Source organism: Pristiophorus japonicus, chromosome 8 (genome assembly GCF_044704955.1).
Source record: "Pristiophorus japonicus isolate sPriJap1 chromosome 8, sPriJap1.hap1, whole genome shotgun sequence".
NCBI classification, from domain to species: domain Eukaryota; kingdom Metazoa; phylum Chordata; class Chondrichthyes; family Pristiophoridae; genus Pristiophorus; species Pristiophorus japonicus.
In genome coordinates this window covers 105,206,764-105,224,027 of record NC_091984.1, presented here as the reverse complement: position 1 = coordinate 105,224,027, position 17,264 = coordinate 105,206,764, and the positions used below count along the sequence as shown (strand labels likewise).

The 17,264-nt window shown below is 44.3% G+C and overlaps 2 protein-coding genes across 3 annotated transcripts in view; one reads left to right on the top strand and one right to left on the bottom strand.

The window, feature by feature from the left end:
• Window positions 1-2,479, top strand: part of fam151a (family with sequence similarity 151 member A) — a 63,431-nt gene extending 60,952 nt beyond the window's left edge. The window contains exon 8 of the mRNA XM_070886171.1: window positions 1,715-2,479. Within this exon, the coding sequence (XP_070742272.1) occupies window positions 1,715-2,382 (668 nt within the window). The 3' untranslated portion in view covers window positions 2,383-2,479. The remainder of the gene's footprint in view (window positions 1-1,714) is intronic.
• Window positions 2,480-8,927: 6,448 nt separating this feature from the next.
• acot11a (acyl-CoA thioesterase 11a) overlaps window positions 8,928-17,264 on the bottom strand; it is a 132,173-nt gene continuing 123,836 nt past the window's right edge. For both annotated transcript variants that reach the window (XM_070886169.1, XM_070886170.1), the window contains one exon: window positions 8,928-9,549. In XM_070886169.1, the coding sequence (XP_070742270.1) occupies window positions 9,403-9,549 (147 nt within the window). In that variant the 3' untranslated portion in view covers window positions 8,928-9,402. The remainder of the gene's footprint in view (window positions 9,550-17,264) is intronic.

Below are 17,264 nucleotides of genomic sequence, written 5' to 3'. Positions count from 1 at the left end.
TCAATCTCCTTGTCCAAGGACCCATCACTTGATATGGTGCTGCCAAGGTACTTGAAGCTGTCCACTGACTTTAGTTGTATACTGCCGATGAAGACTGTGGGAGCAGATGCTGTGGTGCCAGGAGCAGGCTGATAGGGAACCTCGGTTTTACTAAGGCTGATGGTTAGGCCAAACAATTCTGTTGCCTCAGCAAATTTGCTGAGTATGAATTGTAGGTCACTCTCCTTGTGTGCCATAAGGGCGCAGTCGTCAGCAAAGAGTGCCTCTAGGATGAGTCGTTTCCATACTTTGGTCTTTGCAGCAAGATGGCGGAGGTCGAACAGCGAACCATCTAATCGATATTTCAGGTAGACCCCAAACTCCAAGTCTTTTATGGCATAGTTCAAGACGCAGGTAAAGAATAGGTTGAACAGAACTGGAGCGAGTACACAACCTTGTTTCACTACATTTGAGATGGCAAATGGGGCCGTGGTTGTGCTGTCTGAGAGCACTTCACCTGTCATGTTGTCATGAAACAGCTCAATGATGTGGACAAATTTCCTTGGGCACCCAAGTTTCATCAAGATTGACCACAGTGCTGCTCTGTTGACAGTATCAAAGGCCTTGGTGAGGTCAATAAATACAGTGTACAGGTCCATGTTCTGCTCAATGCACTTCTCCTGCACTTGTCTGAGTGCAAAGATCATGTCCGCTGTGCTCCGACCAGGTCGAAAGCCACATTGTGTTTCTGGAAGATTTACTTCTGAGACACTAGCTATGAGTTGGTTCAATACTATGCAGGCGATGATCTTCCCAGCAATGGACGGAAGCGATATTCCCCTGTAGTTGCCACAGTCTGCTTTGTTGCCCTTGTTCTTGTAGAGGGAAACTATCATAGCGTCACGGAATACCTGTGGCATGTCTTCATCTTCCCAGATGCTAGTTATTATGTCATGAAAGGCCTCGAGAGTTGTTGGGCCTACTGCCTTGTAGATTTCGGCAGGGATTCCATCCTTTCCTGGAGCCTTTCCAGTACTCATCTGGGTGATGGCTTTCTTTACTTCGTCCATGCTGGGAGAAAGATCAAGATCTTCTTTGATAGGTTGCTAGGTTTCAGTGCATGCGCGGCGTGTGCCGAAAACCTGCTTTTGCGATGCCTCCCTGGGTCCGTACACACTCCGTATGGACCAGGGGAGGCTGCGATTTCAGGGCAAATATAAAGTGCAAGAGTGAAGCCAAACCTCAAGATCAGATCACAATCTTCTGGCAGAGGCCCAGCACTGCTCACGTGAGCTGCAAAACAAATGTGACAGTGGGAGCTTCTATTATGATAATAGAAGGTTATACTGACAACTAATGCAGATGTTTTTTTTTGAATGACCAACTATGGAAGGATTCAACACCGTTTGTGTAAATTAAATGGAACATGCAGAGGGACTGAACAGTTGGTTACATCCTAGGGTGTCACCGCAGAACCGACAGTTGAGAAGTCCAGTGAATTGCCAGTTTCTTGGATGCCTAATGCTTAGTTCAGGGGTTTGATCCCTGCAGTACCTAGGTTAGACCCACTTTACTGTCAGTTGGTCAATGGTTTCACCTATTTGTTCATTTATTACCTGGTGTTCATTTTGCGTGGTTAACATTGTGCGGTTTAGGCTGTGTTGTGAAATTGAAAATGTAAACAACTGATGCAGCTGAGCATAACATATAAATGTTATATTTTCAATTTATTAAGGAAATGACGGAGGAATGCTTATTCTGAATGTGAAGAGTCAAGCTAATAGTATCACTCCAGTGGTGGAAAGTTTGGAAAACGGATTGGAATTTCCTTTGGAATCAGCTCTAAGTGAGATCTTAATTTCATTGAACCCATGGGGCATCTACCTGAAGATAAAATCCCAGTCAGCACTGGCCCCAACCCTGAATCTGCTTCGCCGAGCTTACACAGCACACCTCCTCCATAAGCCTGTCTGGATCAGCATGGACCTCTCTCATGGCAGATTTAGCACCCCGGGATACATTGAAGGAAAGCAATTCATCGAAACCATAAATGAAATATTTCCTTTTGTAACTGTAGCTCCAGGTTGGCCAACTGAAGCACTTGCCCATGGTTACACACAGCCATTAGTGGAAGACATGCTAAGTCTTTGCAAGGGGCTGTGGCAAACTGTGTCCTTTCAGCTTCAGGCTGTTCCTCTGGGTAAATCATGGGAGGCCATTATTGGACTACTGCAGGCATCTCCCAGCTACACTCTGACAGTGGAGCACCTACATGTACAGGGCACTTACATGGACGGGTTTCTGGGACTCCTCAACATCCGAACACGCAACACTCGTAGAATTTACTACCGCTTACCCCAGGATTATAGAAACAGCTTTCAAATCGATGTTTTCACTTCATAAAACTGGTTTCTGAATCACTGTAATCGTGACCAACTGGTCCTGTCTCTTAGGCAGGAAAATCATTTACAGGCTCTGCACCAATAAGCTCTTTAGTTAAAAACCACAGGAATTACTAGTTAAAATCCATCATGTTTATAAGCTAATTAACTTCCAATATTTTTTTTAGTTTAATACAGATTAAGCTTTTGATACCAAAGATAGTTTTCTGGATATTGATTGTAAAAGCTTGTTGAAAAGGCCAGTAGACACAAGAGGTTAACATGTATTTTAATGAACTGTGTAAGCAGGTTCGCTCACTTAACAAGTTAAAATTTCATTGGTCCAGTTTCCCCTACACTCACAGAGACCTTTGTCCCCCTTAGCTAGTCTGCCCTTGAGAGATAACAAAAAGTGAAATGAGAGCCAACATCTCATAAATCACTAACCCGCCATGCAGGTCTGTGTAAGCTTATACACACAGATTACAGCTATCCACCCGGCAGCTGATAAACATCTGGAACAGATTGCAGTGCAAGCGGTAGTTACTGTTTTACAGCGAGGCTTCACACAAAGAGGTTACAGTTTCCATAAAGCGACTGCAGCCAAGTGACACTCAATGCTACAAACTTGCCAAGTCGCACTTGCAGTGACACTCACTTTGGTTTCTACATGTGATCTACTTTGGCAAATCTCACTCTTAATTAAGCTCCAAACATTTAAAGTGATTCATCTCACTCTTTCTGATCATAAATCATTCCCATTCGCGGAGGGGTCGAGCACCAGAGGACACAGGTTTAAGATGATTGGCAGAAGAACCAAAGGCGACATGAGGGAAAACTTCTTTACGGAGCAAGTGGTGGAGGCAGATTCAGTCGTGGCTTTCAAAGGGAATTGGATAAGTACCTGAAGAAAAAAGACTTGCAGGGCGACAGGGAAAGGGTGGGGGAGTGGGACTAGCTGAAGTGCTCTTACAGAGAGTCGGCACAGGCTCGATGGTCTGAATGGCCTCCTTCTGTGCTGTAACAATTCTATGATTCGAAATCTCACTCCTACCATTTTCACAAATATTGCCAGCTGTGGATATAGGCTGTGTCCCTATGTGTCCCGGCCCCATCCCATTCACAGCAGATTGTGCAAGTAATAACTTGCTATACTATCAAATTGTTTTTTGCTTCATTTGCTCATGTATTCTAGGACCTCACTGATAGACTCTCACAGCCTGCTCCCCTTTTCATTGTCATGTTCCGATGGGAATGTTGGAGGAAATGATCATTTAGATAGACAGATCATGTACAACCCAGAATCACACTCAATAATACGTATACTCCACTTGATATGCAGTTAAGCATGACTGTTCCAGTTGTTATGCTCTAGAAGGTGCATTAGTCACCCATGTCTCTCTCAGTCATAAGGAATAGGCACCGGGTTTTAGAAGCAATAGATCATACCACATGAATCTGCTGCCAATATTTTGAGATGGTAACTAGCAAGGATAATAGGTTTGCATATGCAGAAGACAACTGTTGTATATTAGAGGGTTTTAAAGAAGATTTGAGGCTCATAGAATTCAGAGTAATGCTTACAGATAGTTCAGGACCTAGATGGTTTCTGATGTTCACTGCAGACTATATATTACAGCAGTTCATCGATCAGTGTGGTCCAGTCAATATACTAATGCGTGACTCAAATCATGTGTGACTTAAAGTAAAAAATATCACTTTTCTTACTGATGAAAGCTAAAGATACCTCACCTCATGTTAGTGTGACAAAAATGAAGCATCTTGGGATAGGATGGATTAGGTAATTGGTCTTGCTGGTCACATTGCACACAGGGTTTTAAAAACTCAGGATTACATAAGAATATAAGAAATAGGAGCAGGAGTAGACCATTTTGCCCCTCGAGCCTGCTCCGCCATTCAATAAGATCATGGCTGATCTGATCTTGGCCTCAACTCCACTTCCCCGCCTGCTCCCCATAACCCTCGACTCCTTTATCATTCAAAAATCTGTCTATGTCCACCTTAAATATATTCAATGACTCATCCTCCACAGCTCTCTGGGGCAGAGAATTCCATAGATTTACAACCCTCCGAGAGAAGAAATTTCTCCTCATCTCAGTTTTAAATGGGCGGCCCTTTATTCTAAGACTATGTCCCCTAGTTTTAATTGCCCCTATGAATGGAAATATCCTCTCTGCATCCACCTTGTCGAGCCCCCTCATTATTTTATGTATTAATAAGATCACCTCTCATTCTTCTGAACTCCAATGTGTATAGGCCCAACCTATCTTCATAAGTCAACCCCCACAACTCCAGAATCAACCTAGTGAACCTTCTCTGAACAGCCTCCAATGCAAGTATATCCTTCCTTAAATACGGAGACCAAAACTACGCAGTACTCTAGGTGTGACTTCACCAACACCCTGTACAGTTGTAGCAGGACTTCTCTGCTTTTATACTCTATCCCCCTTGCAATAAAGGCCAACATTCCATTTACCTTCCTGATTACTTGCTGTACCTGCATACTCACTTTTTGTATTTCATGCACGAGGATCCCCAGGTCCCTCTGTATTGCAGCACTTTGCAATTTTTCTCCATTTAAATTATAATTTGCTTTTCTATTATTTCTGCCAAAGTAGATAACCTCACAATTTCCCACATTATACTCCATCTGCCAAATTTTTGCCCACTCACTTAGCCTGTCTATATTGCTTTGCAGATTTTTTGTGTCCTCCTCACAATTTGCTTTCCCACCCATCTTTGTATGACCAGAAAACTTGGATGCATTACACTCTGTCCCTTCATCCAAATCATTAATATAGATTGTAAATAGTTGAGGCCCCAGCACCGATCCCTGCAGCACCCCACTAGTTACTGTTTGCCAACTGGAAAATAACCCATTTATCCCAACTCTGTTTTCTGTTAGTTAGCCAATCCTCTATCCATGTCAATATATTACCCCCAACCCCGTGAACTTTTATCTTGTGCAACAACCTTTTATGTGGCACCTTATCGAATGCCTTCTGGAAGTCCAAATACACCACATCCACTGGTTCCCCCTTATCCACCCGGCTCGTTACATCCTCAAAGGACTCCAGCAAATTTGTCAAACATGATTTCCCTTTCATAAAACCATGCTAACTCTGCTTGACTGAATTATGCTTGTCCAAATGTCCTGCTACTGCTTCCTTAGTAATATTCTCTTGCATTTTCCCAATGTCAGATGTTAGGCTAACTGGTCTATAGTTTCCTGTTTTCTGTCTACCTCCTTTTTTAAATAGGGGCATTACATTTCCCAAACCGCTGGGACCTCCCCAGAATCCAGGGAATTTTAGAAGATTACAACCAATGCATTCACTATCTCTGCAGCCACTTCTTTTAAGACCCTAGGATGCAAGCCATCAGGTCCAGGGGACTTGTCTACCTTTAGACCTATTATTTTACCGAGTACTTCTTCTTTAGTGATAGTGATTGTTTTAATTTCCTCCCTCCCTTTAGCCCCTTGATTATCCACTATTGGGATGTTTTTAGTGTCTTCTATCATGAAGACCGATACAAAATGTTTGTTCAAAGTCTCCGCCATTTCCCTGTTCCCCATTATTAATTCCCCAGACTCATCCTCTAAGGGACCTACATTTACTTTAGCTACTCTTTTCCTTTTTATGTACCTGTAGAAACTCTTACTGTTTTTATATTTCGTGCTAGTTTACTTTCATAACCTATCTTTCCTCTATTATATTTTTAGTCATTCTTTGTTGTTTTTAAAAAAAAATTCCAATCCTCTGGCCTCCCACTAATCTTGGCCACTTTGTATGCCATTGTTTTCAATTTGATACCATCCTTTATTTGCTTAATTAGCCACAGATGGTTATCCCTTCTCTTAGTGTTTCCTTCTCATTGGAATATATTTTTGTTGAGATCAACCATCCCACACTTTAATCTATTTTCCCAGTCCACTTTAGCTAACTCTGCCTTCATATTTTTGTAGTCTCCTTTACTTAAGCTTAGGACACTAGTTTGAGATCCAACTTTCTCACCCTCCAATTGAATTTGAAATTCAACAATGCTATCTATGATCACTCTTTCCTACTCCGAGAAAAGAGACAGCTCAGGGTGCAAATGCACTGTCTATATGGGCATTAATTTGACATGCATATGTAATTTAGTAATTGTATGTTTGATCACTGGTCCATTTTGTGATAATTGGATTGTTACAGCAGAAAGCAGGTGAAACAGAATACTTTGTCTTAGGTGAGGGGTCATCATTTAATTCAAAGAACAGTATCCTGTGGATTTTTTTAAAGTATATGTTTGTTTCCAACTGTATTTTTGGTGAAAGCATCATTTTGAATGGTGTAAATGGCTGACCAACTAAAACTATTTATAATTTCCTTTCTTCCTATATATCTTTGAAATGATTTTGAATGTTATTTCTGAGGCTGACTTCCTCCCAGTCCGCAGTTAGTCTGACACAGTCAGGGATAGAAGCAAGTCAGAGACACAGTGATAGTGAACTGATGTGAAAAGTTAATCAGGAAGCGTGCTTAGAGGTTGACCTTAATATTGAGTATCAGCACAGAAGCACCTTTTGTTTCGGTATTCCGAGGAGAATAATAAAATCTGTATTTACTGTAAATATACTGTATGTATTTAGTACTTTTTGTCTATCTATTTACTGGTCAATAAAACAGATTAGCAGTTTATAGCCTAGACTACAGTCAGATAGAAAGTTTATTATTTTTCCTAAGGTATCACATGCGGGCACACAGTATATCCAGTGAGGACAGGGTGAAGGGTTCTTTGTTTAATCCCTGGGCTAGGTACACATACCTAGGTATTGAACAGCACACTCAGGGAGTGAAACTGAGAAAGATGTCTAGGGTGAAAACCTCATGTTCATGCTGCTTTTCACATCACTTTACAAAATATGTTTAAGATGCAAATAACATCTTCACATCCCTCTCCTCCTTTAAGACTCTCCTTAAAACCCACCTCTTTGACCAAGTTCTAATATCTCCTCCTTTGGCTCAGTGTCCATTTTGTCCCCGTGCCACTGTGAGGCGTTTTTGGGCATTTTCTTTTTTACGTTAAAGGTGCTTTATAAATACGTTGTACATGAATATTGATAATATTTTATAAAATCCTCTCAAACATCTGTTCTACTACCAGCACAAATGAAGAGACTGCGTCATGTGGCAGTGAGCACCAGAACTTTGTTGACAGATACTCTGGTGTGTTTAATTTGTGTGCTGTTTCTTGCAGATCTTCCAACTGGAAATCTGGGCTGGAGCAGGTTTCAGCTTTAGTCATTGTTTCCAGTGACAATGATATCTAGGAGGGCATCCACCAGTAGGCGCACGTAGCGATTGAACTTTTCCCTACAGTTGACCCCTCTCTCCTCCTGATGGTGTTGAATCTTTGGTAGAACAAAGATCCATGGGCAATAGACACAGTCCAGCTTCTTGCCCAAGTGGCTATTCATGTGTAACTCTTGACAGGAAGTGGCAACAAGCTATTCGCCTGCAGGAGCCAGGGGCATTGCAGCTGTCTCTGATCAAGCCCTCACCGAGGATTTGCTCAATGGTGCTCAAGACCAGGAACATGGGGATTATATTCCTCCTCCCTAAACCAGAGGCACTGTGGCTCCCCTACTGCAACCCCAGATTTTGAACGAGGAACCCTTCTTGGCCTCAGCTGGTCACTGACTGAACCACTGGTGGAGCCAGTGGTTGAATTTTGACATGATTTCTTCCCCTCAGCTAAAGCTCCCTGACATTTCTCCAATTGCACACCTTGCATAAGTGCAATTGTGCAGTAAGTCTTTACAACATTAAAAAAAACCTAAATAAAAAAAACACACAAATAAGGACTATGTCCGTACATTTCATTATTTCACTGTAGTCTTTTAATCAACCACTTCCCCCGTACCGGACGATGTTGTGGCAACACTGCAGAAACATCAATTAATGTTCGACTTGTTACTAAACCTCTTGAATTATTGTGTGTTTGTAACTGACCGTTTTTAATAATGTAAACAGGCTGTTGTGTTTCTTCCTGTTTCATACAAGTTTTGATTAAGTTTTCAGTAATCAATAAAAAAGTACAAAATCATGAGCAAGTGTTTTTATTTTAAATGAGGGTATTTGTTTACAGTAAACTGGCTTTTCACCATCACCACAGAATGTCCTTGCAGTAAGCAGTTTACTGTTGGTAACTTTGACTCTCCCAGGAGCGTTAAATTGATTTTCATCCTGTGTTTGTATTAAAGTGTAGTGTCAACACCAGCATTGTATGATTGCAGTTGAAAGGAAAGGATAATCGAGCGTGATGCAACGATAAAGTAACTTTCTGAATTCACACTCCCAATTCAGACACAAAATTGGAAATTTAACTTTACAGTAAACACACACAGTTTAATAAATTCCCTGGAAAATTGGAAAGGATACAAAAAGAATTCACTGTTCACAGACAAAATGCACTGAAATTATTTGGTGAGAATGGCATGATCATCAATACAATTTAAAAAAATATATTTTATCAATCAAAGCTTTTTCTTTTTAAGTGCTTTATGTATTCATCTTTCAAGTTCATTCTTCTGCAAGTTAGTTTAAAAATATAATGGATTAAGTCTGACAGTTTGCAATAAATTGCTGTATGCAAGGTCCGGCTATTATTCTGTACAAAGACTTGTCAAATTTACAAATAAGCTAATGGCAGTAAAGCTAGTTCTAAGCAGATTACAATGCAGTTCCCAAACACCACTAGCGTTATTGTACCAATATGTTTCTTGTGTGTTAACTCTCAACTGACTGAGGGCGGTGACCTTAATGTGTCAAAAATATACAAAGGTTATGCACTGTGACAGCTCCAAAGAGCTTAATCATTATTAGAATTTATGGTTCCAGTTGATCAAAACTGAATTTATATCTCGTTTTACCCAAATAAACAGAAACTCACTTCTCGTGCACCAAACCCTTGGATCACCACAATGTGATGCAGATCCAGATCAGAAATAGATATCCTGCCCTACATCACACAGATATCACAGAGCCACATTGACAATATCCTTGTTTTGTTCGAGAAATTGATTACAAGCCTCAATGATTTTGCAGAGATCGGCAGAGAGTCCGGTGATATCACGGGTGATGTATGGAAGAATTCCAGGGGTCGTCTGGATGTAGTATGTAATCTGAAAAAAGACAAGTTGTTACGTTACCGCCCAGTCACTGACAGCAACAACACTCTGTGCTACAACCTGGGTCTTTTCATTTCATTTATACCAAAATGGTGACACTTTCTAAATCCAGATTTTTAGGAATTCCCCCAATGGCTCAGTTGTATATTGCACTGCCTGGTTTGGAACTGAAGCCATATAAAGTGGGAATGTCTCAGGTCAGTTCCTGGTCTGTACAGTTATAGCTGATCCCAGTGGTAGGAGTGCTGCATTAGGTCTCCGTCCCCTCTACTTTAGAAACAGGTGGGGGTTGAAAGAGGGTAAATAAGGTGGAGCTCCCGGTACTGATCACTCAGTGATCAGGCTCAAAGATGTGCTTCAGGAAGGTGGTGGACAGGTTCAGGCCCAAGCGTAATGGCCACTTTGAATATGCTGCAAACACTCATTATAAACGTTTACACATGAAGAATGGCCACATGGGGAAGTGCCAGCGCCTGTGGAATCATAAGCCAGCTCCTTCAGGAAGGGAGGGATAGAACCTCACTGAAAGAGTTGTAACTGAGGTGCCAGATTTTAACAGCAATTGTTTGGTTTCCTTGCATTTTGTTTCTTTTGGGGGAGGGGAGGGGGGGGGGGGAAGTTTGAAGAGAAAGACCAAATCCCTATAGCAGCTAATCTCGACTCTCAGTAACATCCCAAAGCAGTTTGAATAGAATGAATTCTACTGTTATGGAGACAAACACAGCGGGGAAATCTGACAACAATTTGTATTTATATAGCGCCTTTAACATAGTAAAACGTCCCAAGGCACCTCACAGGAGTAATACGAGACAAAAAATTTGACCGAGCCACGCAAGGAGAAATTAGGGCTGGCTTGGTCAAAGAGGTAGGTTTTAAGGAGCATCTTAAAAGGAGGAAAGAGAGGTGGAGAGATTTAGGCAGGGAATTCCAGAACTGAGGGCCTTGGCAACAGAAGGCAGCCACCAATGGTTGAACGATTATAATCAGGGATGTTCAAGAGGGCAGAATTAGAGGAGCGCAGATATCTCGGGGAAAGAGATTACAGAGGTAGGGAGGGTTTGGAGGGACTTGAAAACAACGATGAGAATTTTAAGATCGAGGCGTTGCTTAACCGGGAGCCAATGTAGGTCAACGAGCACAGGGGTGATGGGTGAGCGGGACTTGGTGTGAGTTAGGACACGGGCAGCCGAATTTTGGATCACCAAGTTTATGTAGGGTAGAATGTGGGAGGCCAGCCAGGAGTGCAATGGAATAGCCAAGTCTAGAGGTAATAAAGGCATGGATGAGCTGAGGCAAGGGTGGAGACGAGCGATGTTACGGGGGTGCAAATAGGCGGTCTTAATTATGCTGCGGATATGTGGTCAAATATGACACCAAAGTTTCAAAAAATCTGGTTCAGCCTCAGACAGAAGTTGGGGAGAGGGATGAAGTCAGTGGCTAGGGAACAGAGTTTGTAGCTTCGGTCTTTCCAATGTTTAATGGGAGAAAATTTCTGCTCATCCAGAACTAGATGTTGGACAAGCAATCTGATGATTTAGAGACCGTGGAGGGGTCGAGAGAAATGGTGGTGAGGTAGAGCTGGGTGTCATCAGTGGAAAATGACGCTGTGTTTTCGGATGATGTCGCCAAGCGGAAACGGGATTCACAAATATATGAGTGTATGGGTATATGGGGAGGAGATAAGCACAGTACTGCAAACTGAAATCTACAACTGCCACGTAATATAAATTCTTTCACGTACAGAATTTAAGCTTAATACCAACTTATTTCCCACGATGTTGTTCACAATAACTAGTTACATTTATATAGCAGCTATAATGTAGAAAAATATGCCAAGGTGTTTCACAAAGATGTAAGGAAATAAGTCAGATGATGCATACAGTGTTTTATAAGCAAAGGGGTATTATGCCATGTGTCATGTATCTCATTACTGTATATAACTGTATCTTACCATGCTATACATAACTGTAACTGGATATGACCTGTAACAATAAACATACCTTACCACCAGGGGTGCACTTGCAGGAGACACTCCATACCTGTTCCACTGAGGTATATAAAGGGAGCTCTCAGGCAAGTGCAGCACTGGAGAGCTGGAATTAAAGGTGCAGGTCCTGAGTGACCTTGACTTTAGCATGTGTCTCATGTAAGTCAGTACATTAGAGTCAGGAATTAACAGTGGCGACGAGTTACGAGATCACAGAATGGCTACCAACAGCTCAGATGGGAAATACAATGCTGGAGACAATTGGGATGACTTTATAGAAAGGCTCCAGCAAAGCTTTGTGACCAAAGACTGGCTGGGTGACGATAAGGCAGACAAGAGAAGAGCCCATCTCTTGACCAGCTGTGGCTCGAAAACATACACTTTAATGAAAGACCTGCTGGCACCTGAGAAACCAGCACGCAAGTCGTTTGAGGAGTTGAGCACACTGGTGAGAGACCACCTGAAGCCAGCGAGCAGCCGACACATGGTCAGACACAGGTTCTACAACTACAGACGCTGTGTGGGCCAAAGCATACCCGACTTCGTGGCGAACTTCAGAGGCTGGCTAGTTCATGTGAGTTCCCCGATGAACTAAGGAGAGAAGTACTGAGAGACATTTTTATTGAAGGAATAGGCCATGCAGGCATATTCCGAAAGCTTATAGAGACTAAGAACTTGATTCTAGAGGCAGCAGCACTGGTCGCACAGACGTTCTTGGCGGGCGAAGAAGAAACGAGGCTGATCTATACTTCGGGTACAACAACCAACGAGGCATCGGAACAAGGGGTTCACATTGTGAAACAAACCGCCAGCCCTACACACAGACAAAGGCAGGAGAGCAGGCCTTCAACAGCAAACAGTGGCGCCAGAAGCCATCAAGATCAAGGGCCACATGAACGGCCGATCACACCTCATCAACCCACAATGCGAGCAATCAACAACAGATTAAGAGAAGCTCAAGGGAGATCAGCCAGACGCAGCTCATCCTTCGGAAACAATGGAAACGGTCTGTGTTGGAGATGTGGGGGAAGGCACTCAACCAGGGTGTGTCGATTTCAGCATGCCGTTTGCAGAAACTGCAGCTACACAGGGCATCTGGCTCGCATGTGCAGAAAAACAGCAGCTCGGCTGGTATACGAATCGGAAGGGTTGGAAAGCGGACCAGAAGATGGTTGGAACAGTGCACGGGACGCCGAGGTACAGCAGGTTAACACGATCAATGTCCACTGTTCTTACACCAAGATGCCTCCAATTATGATGAGGGTTCTACTCAACGGGATACCTGTCAACATGGAACTGGACACGGGGGCCAGTCAATCCCTCATGAGTGTTCAACAATTTGAACAGCTGTGGCCGCACAAAAGCAACAGGCCAAAACTCAAAGATCGACACCAAACTAAGGACCTATACTAAAGAAATCGTCCCAGTCCTTGGCAGCGCCATGCTCTCGGTCACACACAAAGGGATGGTGAACCGACTTTCCCTGTGGATTGTCCCCGGGGATCTCCCAGCCTTGTTGGGGAGAAGCTGGCTAGCAGAACTTAATTGGAAATGGGATGATGTTCACGCCATGTCATCAGAAGAACGGATCTCCTGCTCAACAGTTCTAAGCCGTTTTGAACATCTCTTTTAGCCAGGTGTGGGCACCTTCAAAGGGGCTAAAGTTAGAATCTACATCACACAGAATGCCAGACCGGTCCAGCACAAGGTTAGAGCTGTGCCTTATGTGATGAGGGAAAAGATTGAAAACGAACTGGACTGGCTTCTGCGGGAAGGCATAATTTTTCCCGTGGAATTCAGCGACTGGGCAAGCCCCATCGTCCCCGTCATGAAGCCTGATGGATCCGTGTGAATCTGTGTGGATTACAAGTCTACCATAAACAGAGTCTCCCTATAGGACCAATACCCGCTGCCCAGAGCGGAGGACCTATTTGCCACGTTGGCTGGAGGAAAACTTTTCTCGAAACTTGACCTCACATCTGCGTTTCTGTCGCAAGAACTGACCGAAGAGTCTAAGCTACTCACCAACATCAACACACATCGAGTCCTTTTTGTGTACAATCGATGCCCATTCGGCATCAGGTCGGCAGCTGCTATATTCCAGCGCAACATGGAGAGTCTGCTCAAGTCCATCCCAGGGACGGTTGTGTTTCAAGCTGACATACTCATCACGGGCAGGGACAATGACTCTCATCTCCGCAATCTTGAGGAAGTACTAAGTCGATTGGATCGGGTAGACCTAAATGTCTCTATGTTTCTCTTCTATGTTAAGAAATCCAAGTATCTGTTTCTCGCGCCTGAGGTTGAATTTTTGGGCAGAAGGATTGCCGCTGATGGAATCCGCCCAACCGAATCCAAAACCGAAGCGATTCGCCTGGCACCCAGGTCCCGGAATGTCTCGGGCTACTCAATTACTTTGGGAACTTTATGCAGAACTTGAGCACGCTGCTGGAGCCTCTCCACGTGCTACTCAGAAAGGGGTGCGATTGGTTTTGGGGGGACGCCCAAGAACGCGCCTTCAATAAGGCACACAACCTTCTATGTTCCAAGAGTGTTTTAGCTTTTTTTGACCCAGGTAAAAAGTTAGTCCTTACGTGTGATGTGTCAGCGTACGGGGTCGGGTGCGTTTTACAGCACGTCAATGATGTGGGTAAATTGCAGCCCGTTGCTTATGTCTCCAGGTCACTTTCGCGGGCACGATATGGTTGAGAAGGAGGTGTACGGTGTCAAAAAGATGCACCAATACTTTTTCGGGGCCAAGTTTGCGTTAGAAACTGACCACAAGCCCCTCACGCCCCTATTATCCGAGTGCAAGGCAATCAACGCCAACGCTTCGGCGCGCATTCAGCAGTGGGCACTCATGCTGGCGGCTTACGACTACACGATAAGGCACAGACCAGGCACAGACAACTGTGCCGACGCGCTTAGCAGGCTACCCCTGGTGACCACAGAAGGGTCCGATGAACAGGACTGTGAGATGGTCATGGCAATCAATGCATTTGAATCCACAGGTTCGCCCATGACGGCTCGCCAAATCAGAGCCTGGACAACCAGCGACCCCACGTTATCTCTAGTTAAAAGATGCGTTTTAACCAGTGACTGGGCAGAGGCTCACGATGCCTGCCCCGAGGAGGTCAAACCCTTCCATAGGCGCATGCATGAACTCTCACTACAGGCAGACTGCCTGATGTGGGACAGCAGAGTAGTTATGCCCTTACGAGGCAGGGAGGCGTTTGTCCGGGAGCTCCATTGCGAGCACCCGGGGATCGTCCTTATGAAGGCCATAGCCAGATTTCATTTCCGGTGGCCTGGCATTGACGCGGACTTGGAGCTCTGTGTCCGTCGGTGCACCATTTGTGCCCAACTCAGTAATGCCCCCAGGGAGGCCCCCCTAAGCCCCTGGCCCTGGCCCACCAAACCGTGGTCGCAGGTGCATGTAGACTATGCGGGCCCATTCATGGGCAAAATGTTCCTCGTAGTCGTTGATGCATTTTCAAAATGGATCGAGTGCACCATTTTAAACTCGAGCACCACCTCCACCACTGTGGAGAACCTTAGAACCATGTTTGCAACGCACGGCATTCCTGACATATTGGTCAGTGATAATGGTCCGTGCTTCACCAGCGCAGAATTTCACGATTTTATAGTTGACCATGGTATAAATCACATTAAGACGGCACCTTTCAAACCGGCCTCCAATGGCCAGGCGGAGCGAGCAGTGCAGATCATTAAACAAGGCATGCTCAGAATCCAAGGTCCCACGCTGCAGTGCCGCCTGTCGCGACTGCTGCTGGCATACAGATCTCGTCTGCATTCGTTGAGTGGGGTTCCCCCCGCACAACTATTGATGAAACGAACCTTAAAGACCAGGCTCTCGTTAATCCTCCCAGACATGCATGAAACTGTTGAGGCTAAGCATCAAAAGCTAACTGAGTACCATGACTGAAATTCGAGGGGGAGGTGGAATGAGATAGGGGACAAAGTATTTGTGCTAAACTATGGCCAGGATCCCAAATGGCTTGCAGAGACAGTAACAGACAAAGAGGGAAACAGGCTACTGGTTGTACAAATGGACAATGGCCAAACCTGCCGGAGGCATGTAGACCAAGTAAAAAGTAGATTCACTGATAACACTGAAGAACCAGAGGCAAACTACAATGTGGAACTCACACCACACCTGGTGGACAGACAGGTGGAACAACCTGAGGAAAGGGCAGTCTCAACAGACAGCCCAGGCGAGATACCAGCAATCACACCGAATGAAACAGACAGACCAGGCGAGATACCAGCAATCGCACCGAACGAAACACAGGCACAAGGCAAACAACTGAACCACAACTAAGACACTCCACGCGAGAGCGCAGACCACCGGAGAGACTGAATCTATAAAGGCAATAAGACCTTGGGGGAGGGTGATGTCATGTATCTTACATTACTATATATAACTGTATCTTACCATGCTATACATGACTGTAACTGGATATGACCTGTAACAATAAGCATACCTTACCACCAGGGGTGCACTTGCAGGAGACACTCCATACCTGTCCCACTGAGGTATATAAAGGGAGGTCTCAGGCAAATGCGGCACTGGAGAGCTGGAATTAAAGGTGCAGGTCCTGAGTGACCTTGACTTCAGCATGTGTCTCGTGTGAGTCAGTACATTAGAGTCAGGACTTAACACCATGTAAAGCACAAAGTATGATTCTGCTCTGAATTTGTGTCCCTTTAAGGCCAATAAGTCTAATTGATAAATTGAGTCCATTCAGAGGTTAATTGTTATTCAGGGTGGAGATCAGAATACGGATGTTTGTGGGAATGCCAACTGCAGACAATGTGGCTCCAGTATTTTCCTTTCCTGAATAGTATTTCTGTACATTCCAAATATCAACAAAAGGATTGGACAAAAATATGCTAATCTGCACACACCATGCCTACAGCAAGTGTGATATAGGGACTGTGAAGCCCACATGATAGGAACTACATGGGGTGTGGTGCTGGTAGGAGACTGCTACCAATTCCTCTTCACCCCCATTGCTTCCCCTATCCCTTTCTATCAAGCCCTCACCCCTGTATCCTCCCCTATTGGAAATCAGAATACTAATATGCTTGTGGGAAACCAATTGAGGAACTTTGGCTCCACAATATCTCTTTCCTGAAAAGTGTTTCTGTATATTCCAATATTTCGAATGTCACTAATAATAAGCTGCACATCACCTACCCAATCCCCTTCCTCCTCCATTCCACCATCCCCTTCCTCAGTTTCCTTTGCTCTCCTACTTCACTCCCAATCCTATTTACTCTCCTTTTCCTTCACCCCTATTCCACTCCCCTCTTGTCACCCAACCTCTCTAGGCTCCCAATTGCCCTCTCCCCTCTCCTTCACCCCAATTCCTTTCTTCACTCCCTTAACCCATTTCCAGCTTTCCACCCCCACTAAAGCCAGTTAAGTTTAATGCTGTTCCTAAAGAATGCAGAGGCCATGTGGATTGAGACCATGACTGGGATGATGGTCCGAAGCCTGAGGCGAGTGAAGCAGGTTGTTGCCAAGGGGATCAAGGCCTAATGCGCCAGGCCCAAAGAGAGCAGATGCTGGGCACGGTAGTAGGAGTGGATGGGGACATGGAGGATAAGTGAACAAAGGGGCTTTAGGGGTCCAGGTACATCAGTCATTAAATGCTAGCTTGTAGATGCAAAAGTAATCAAAAAGGTTAACTTGCTT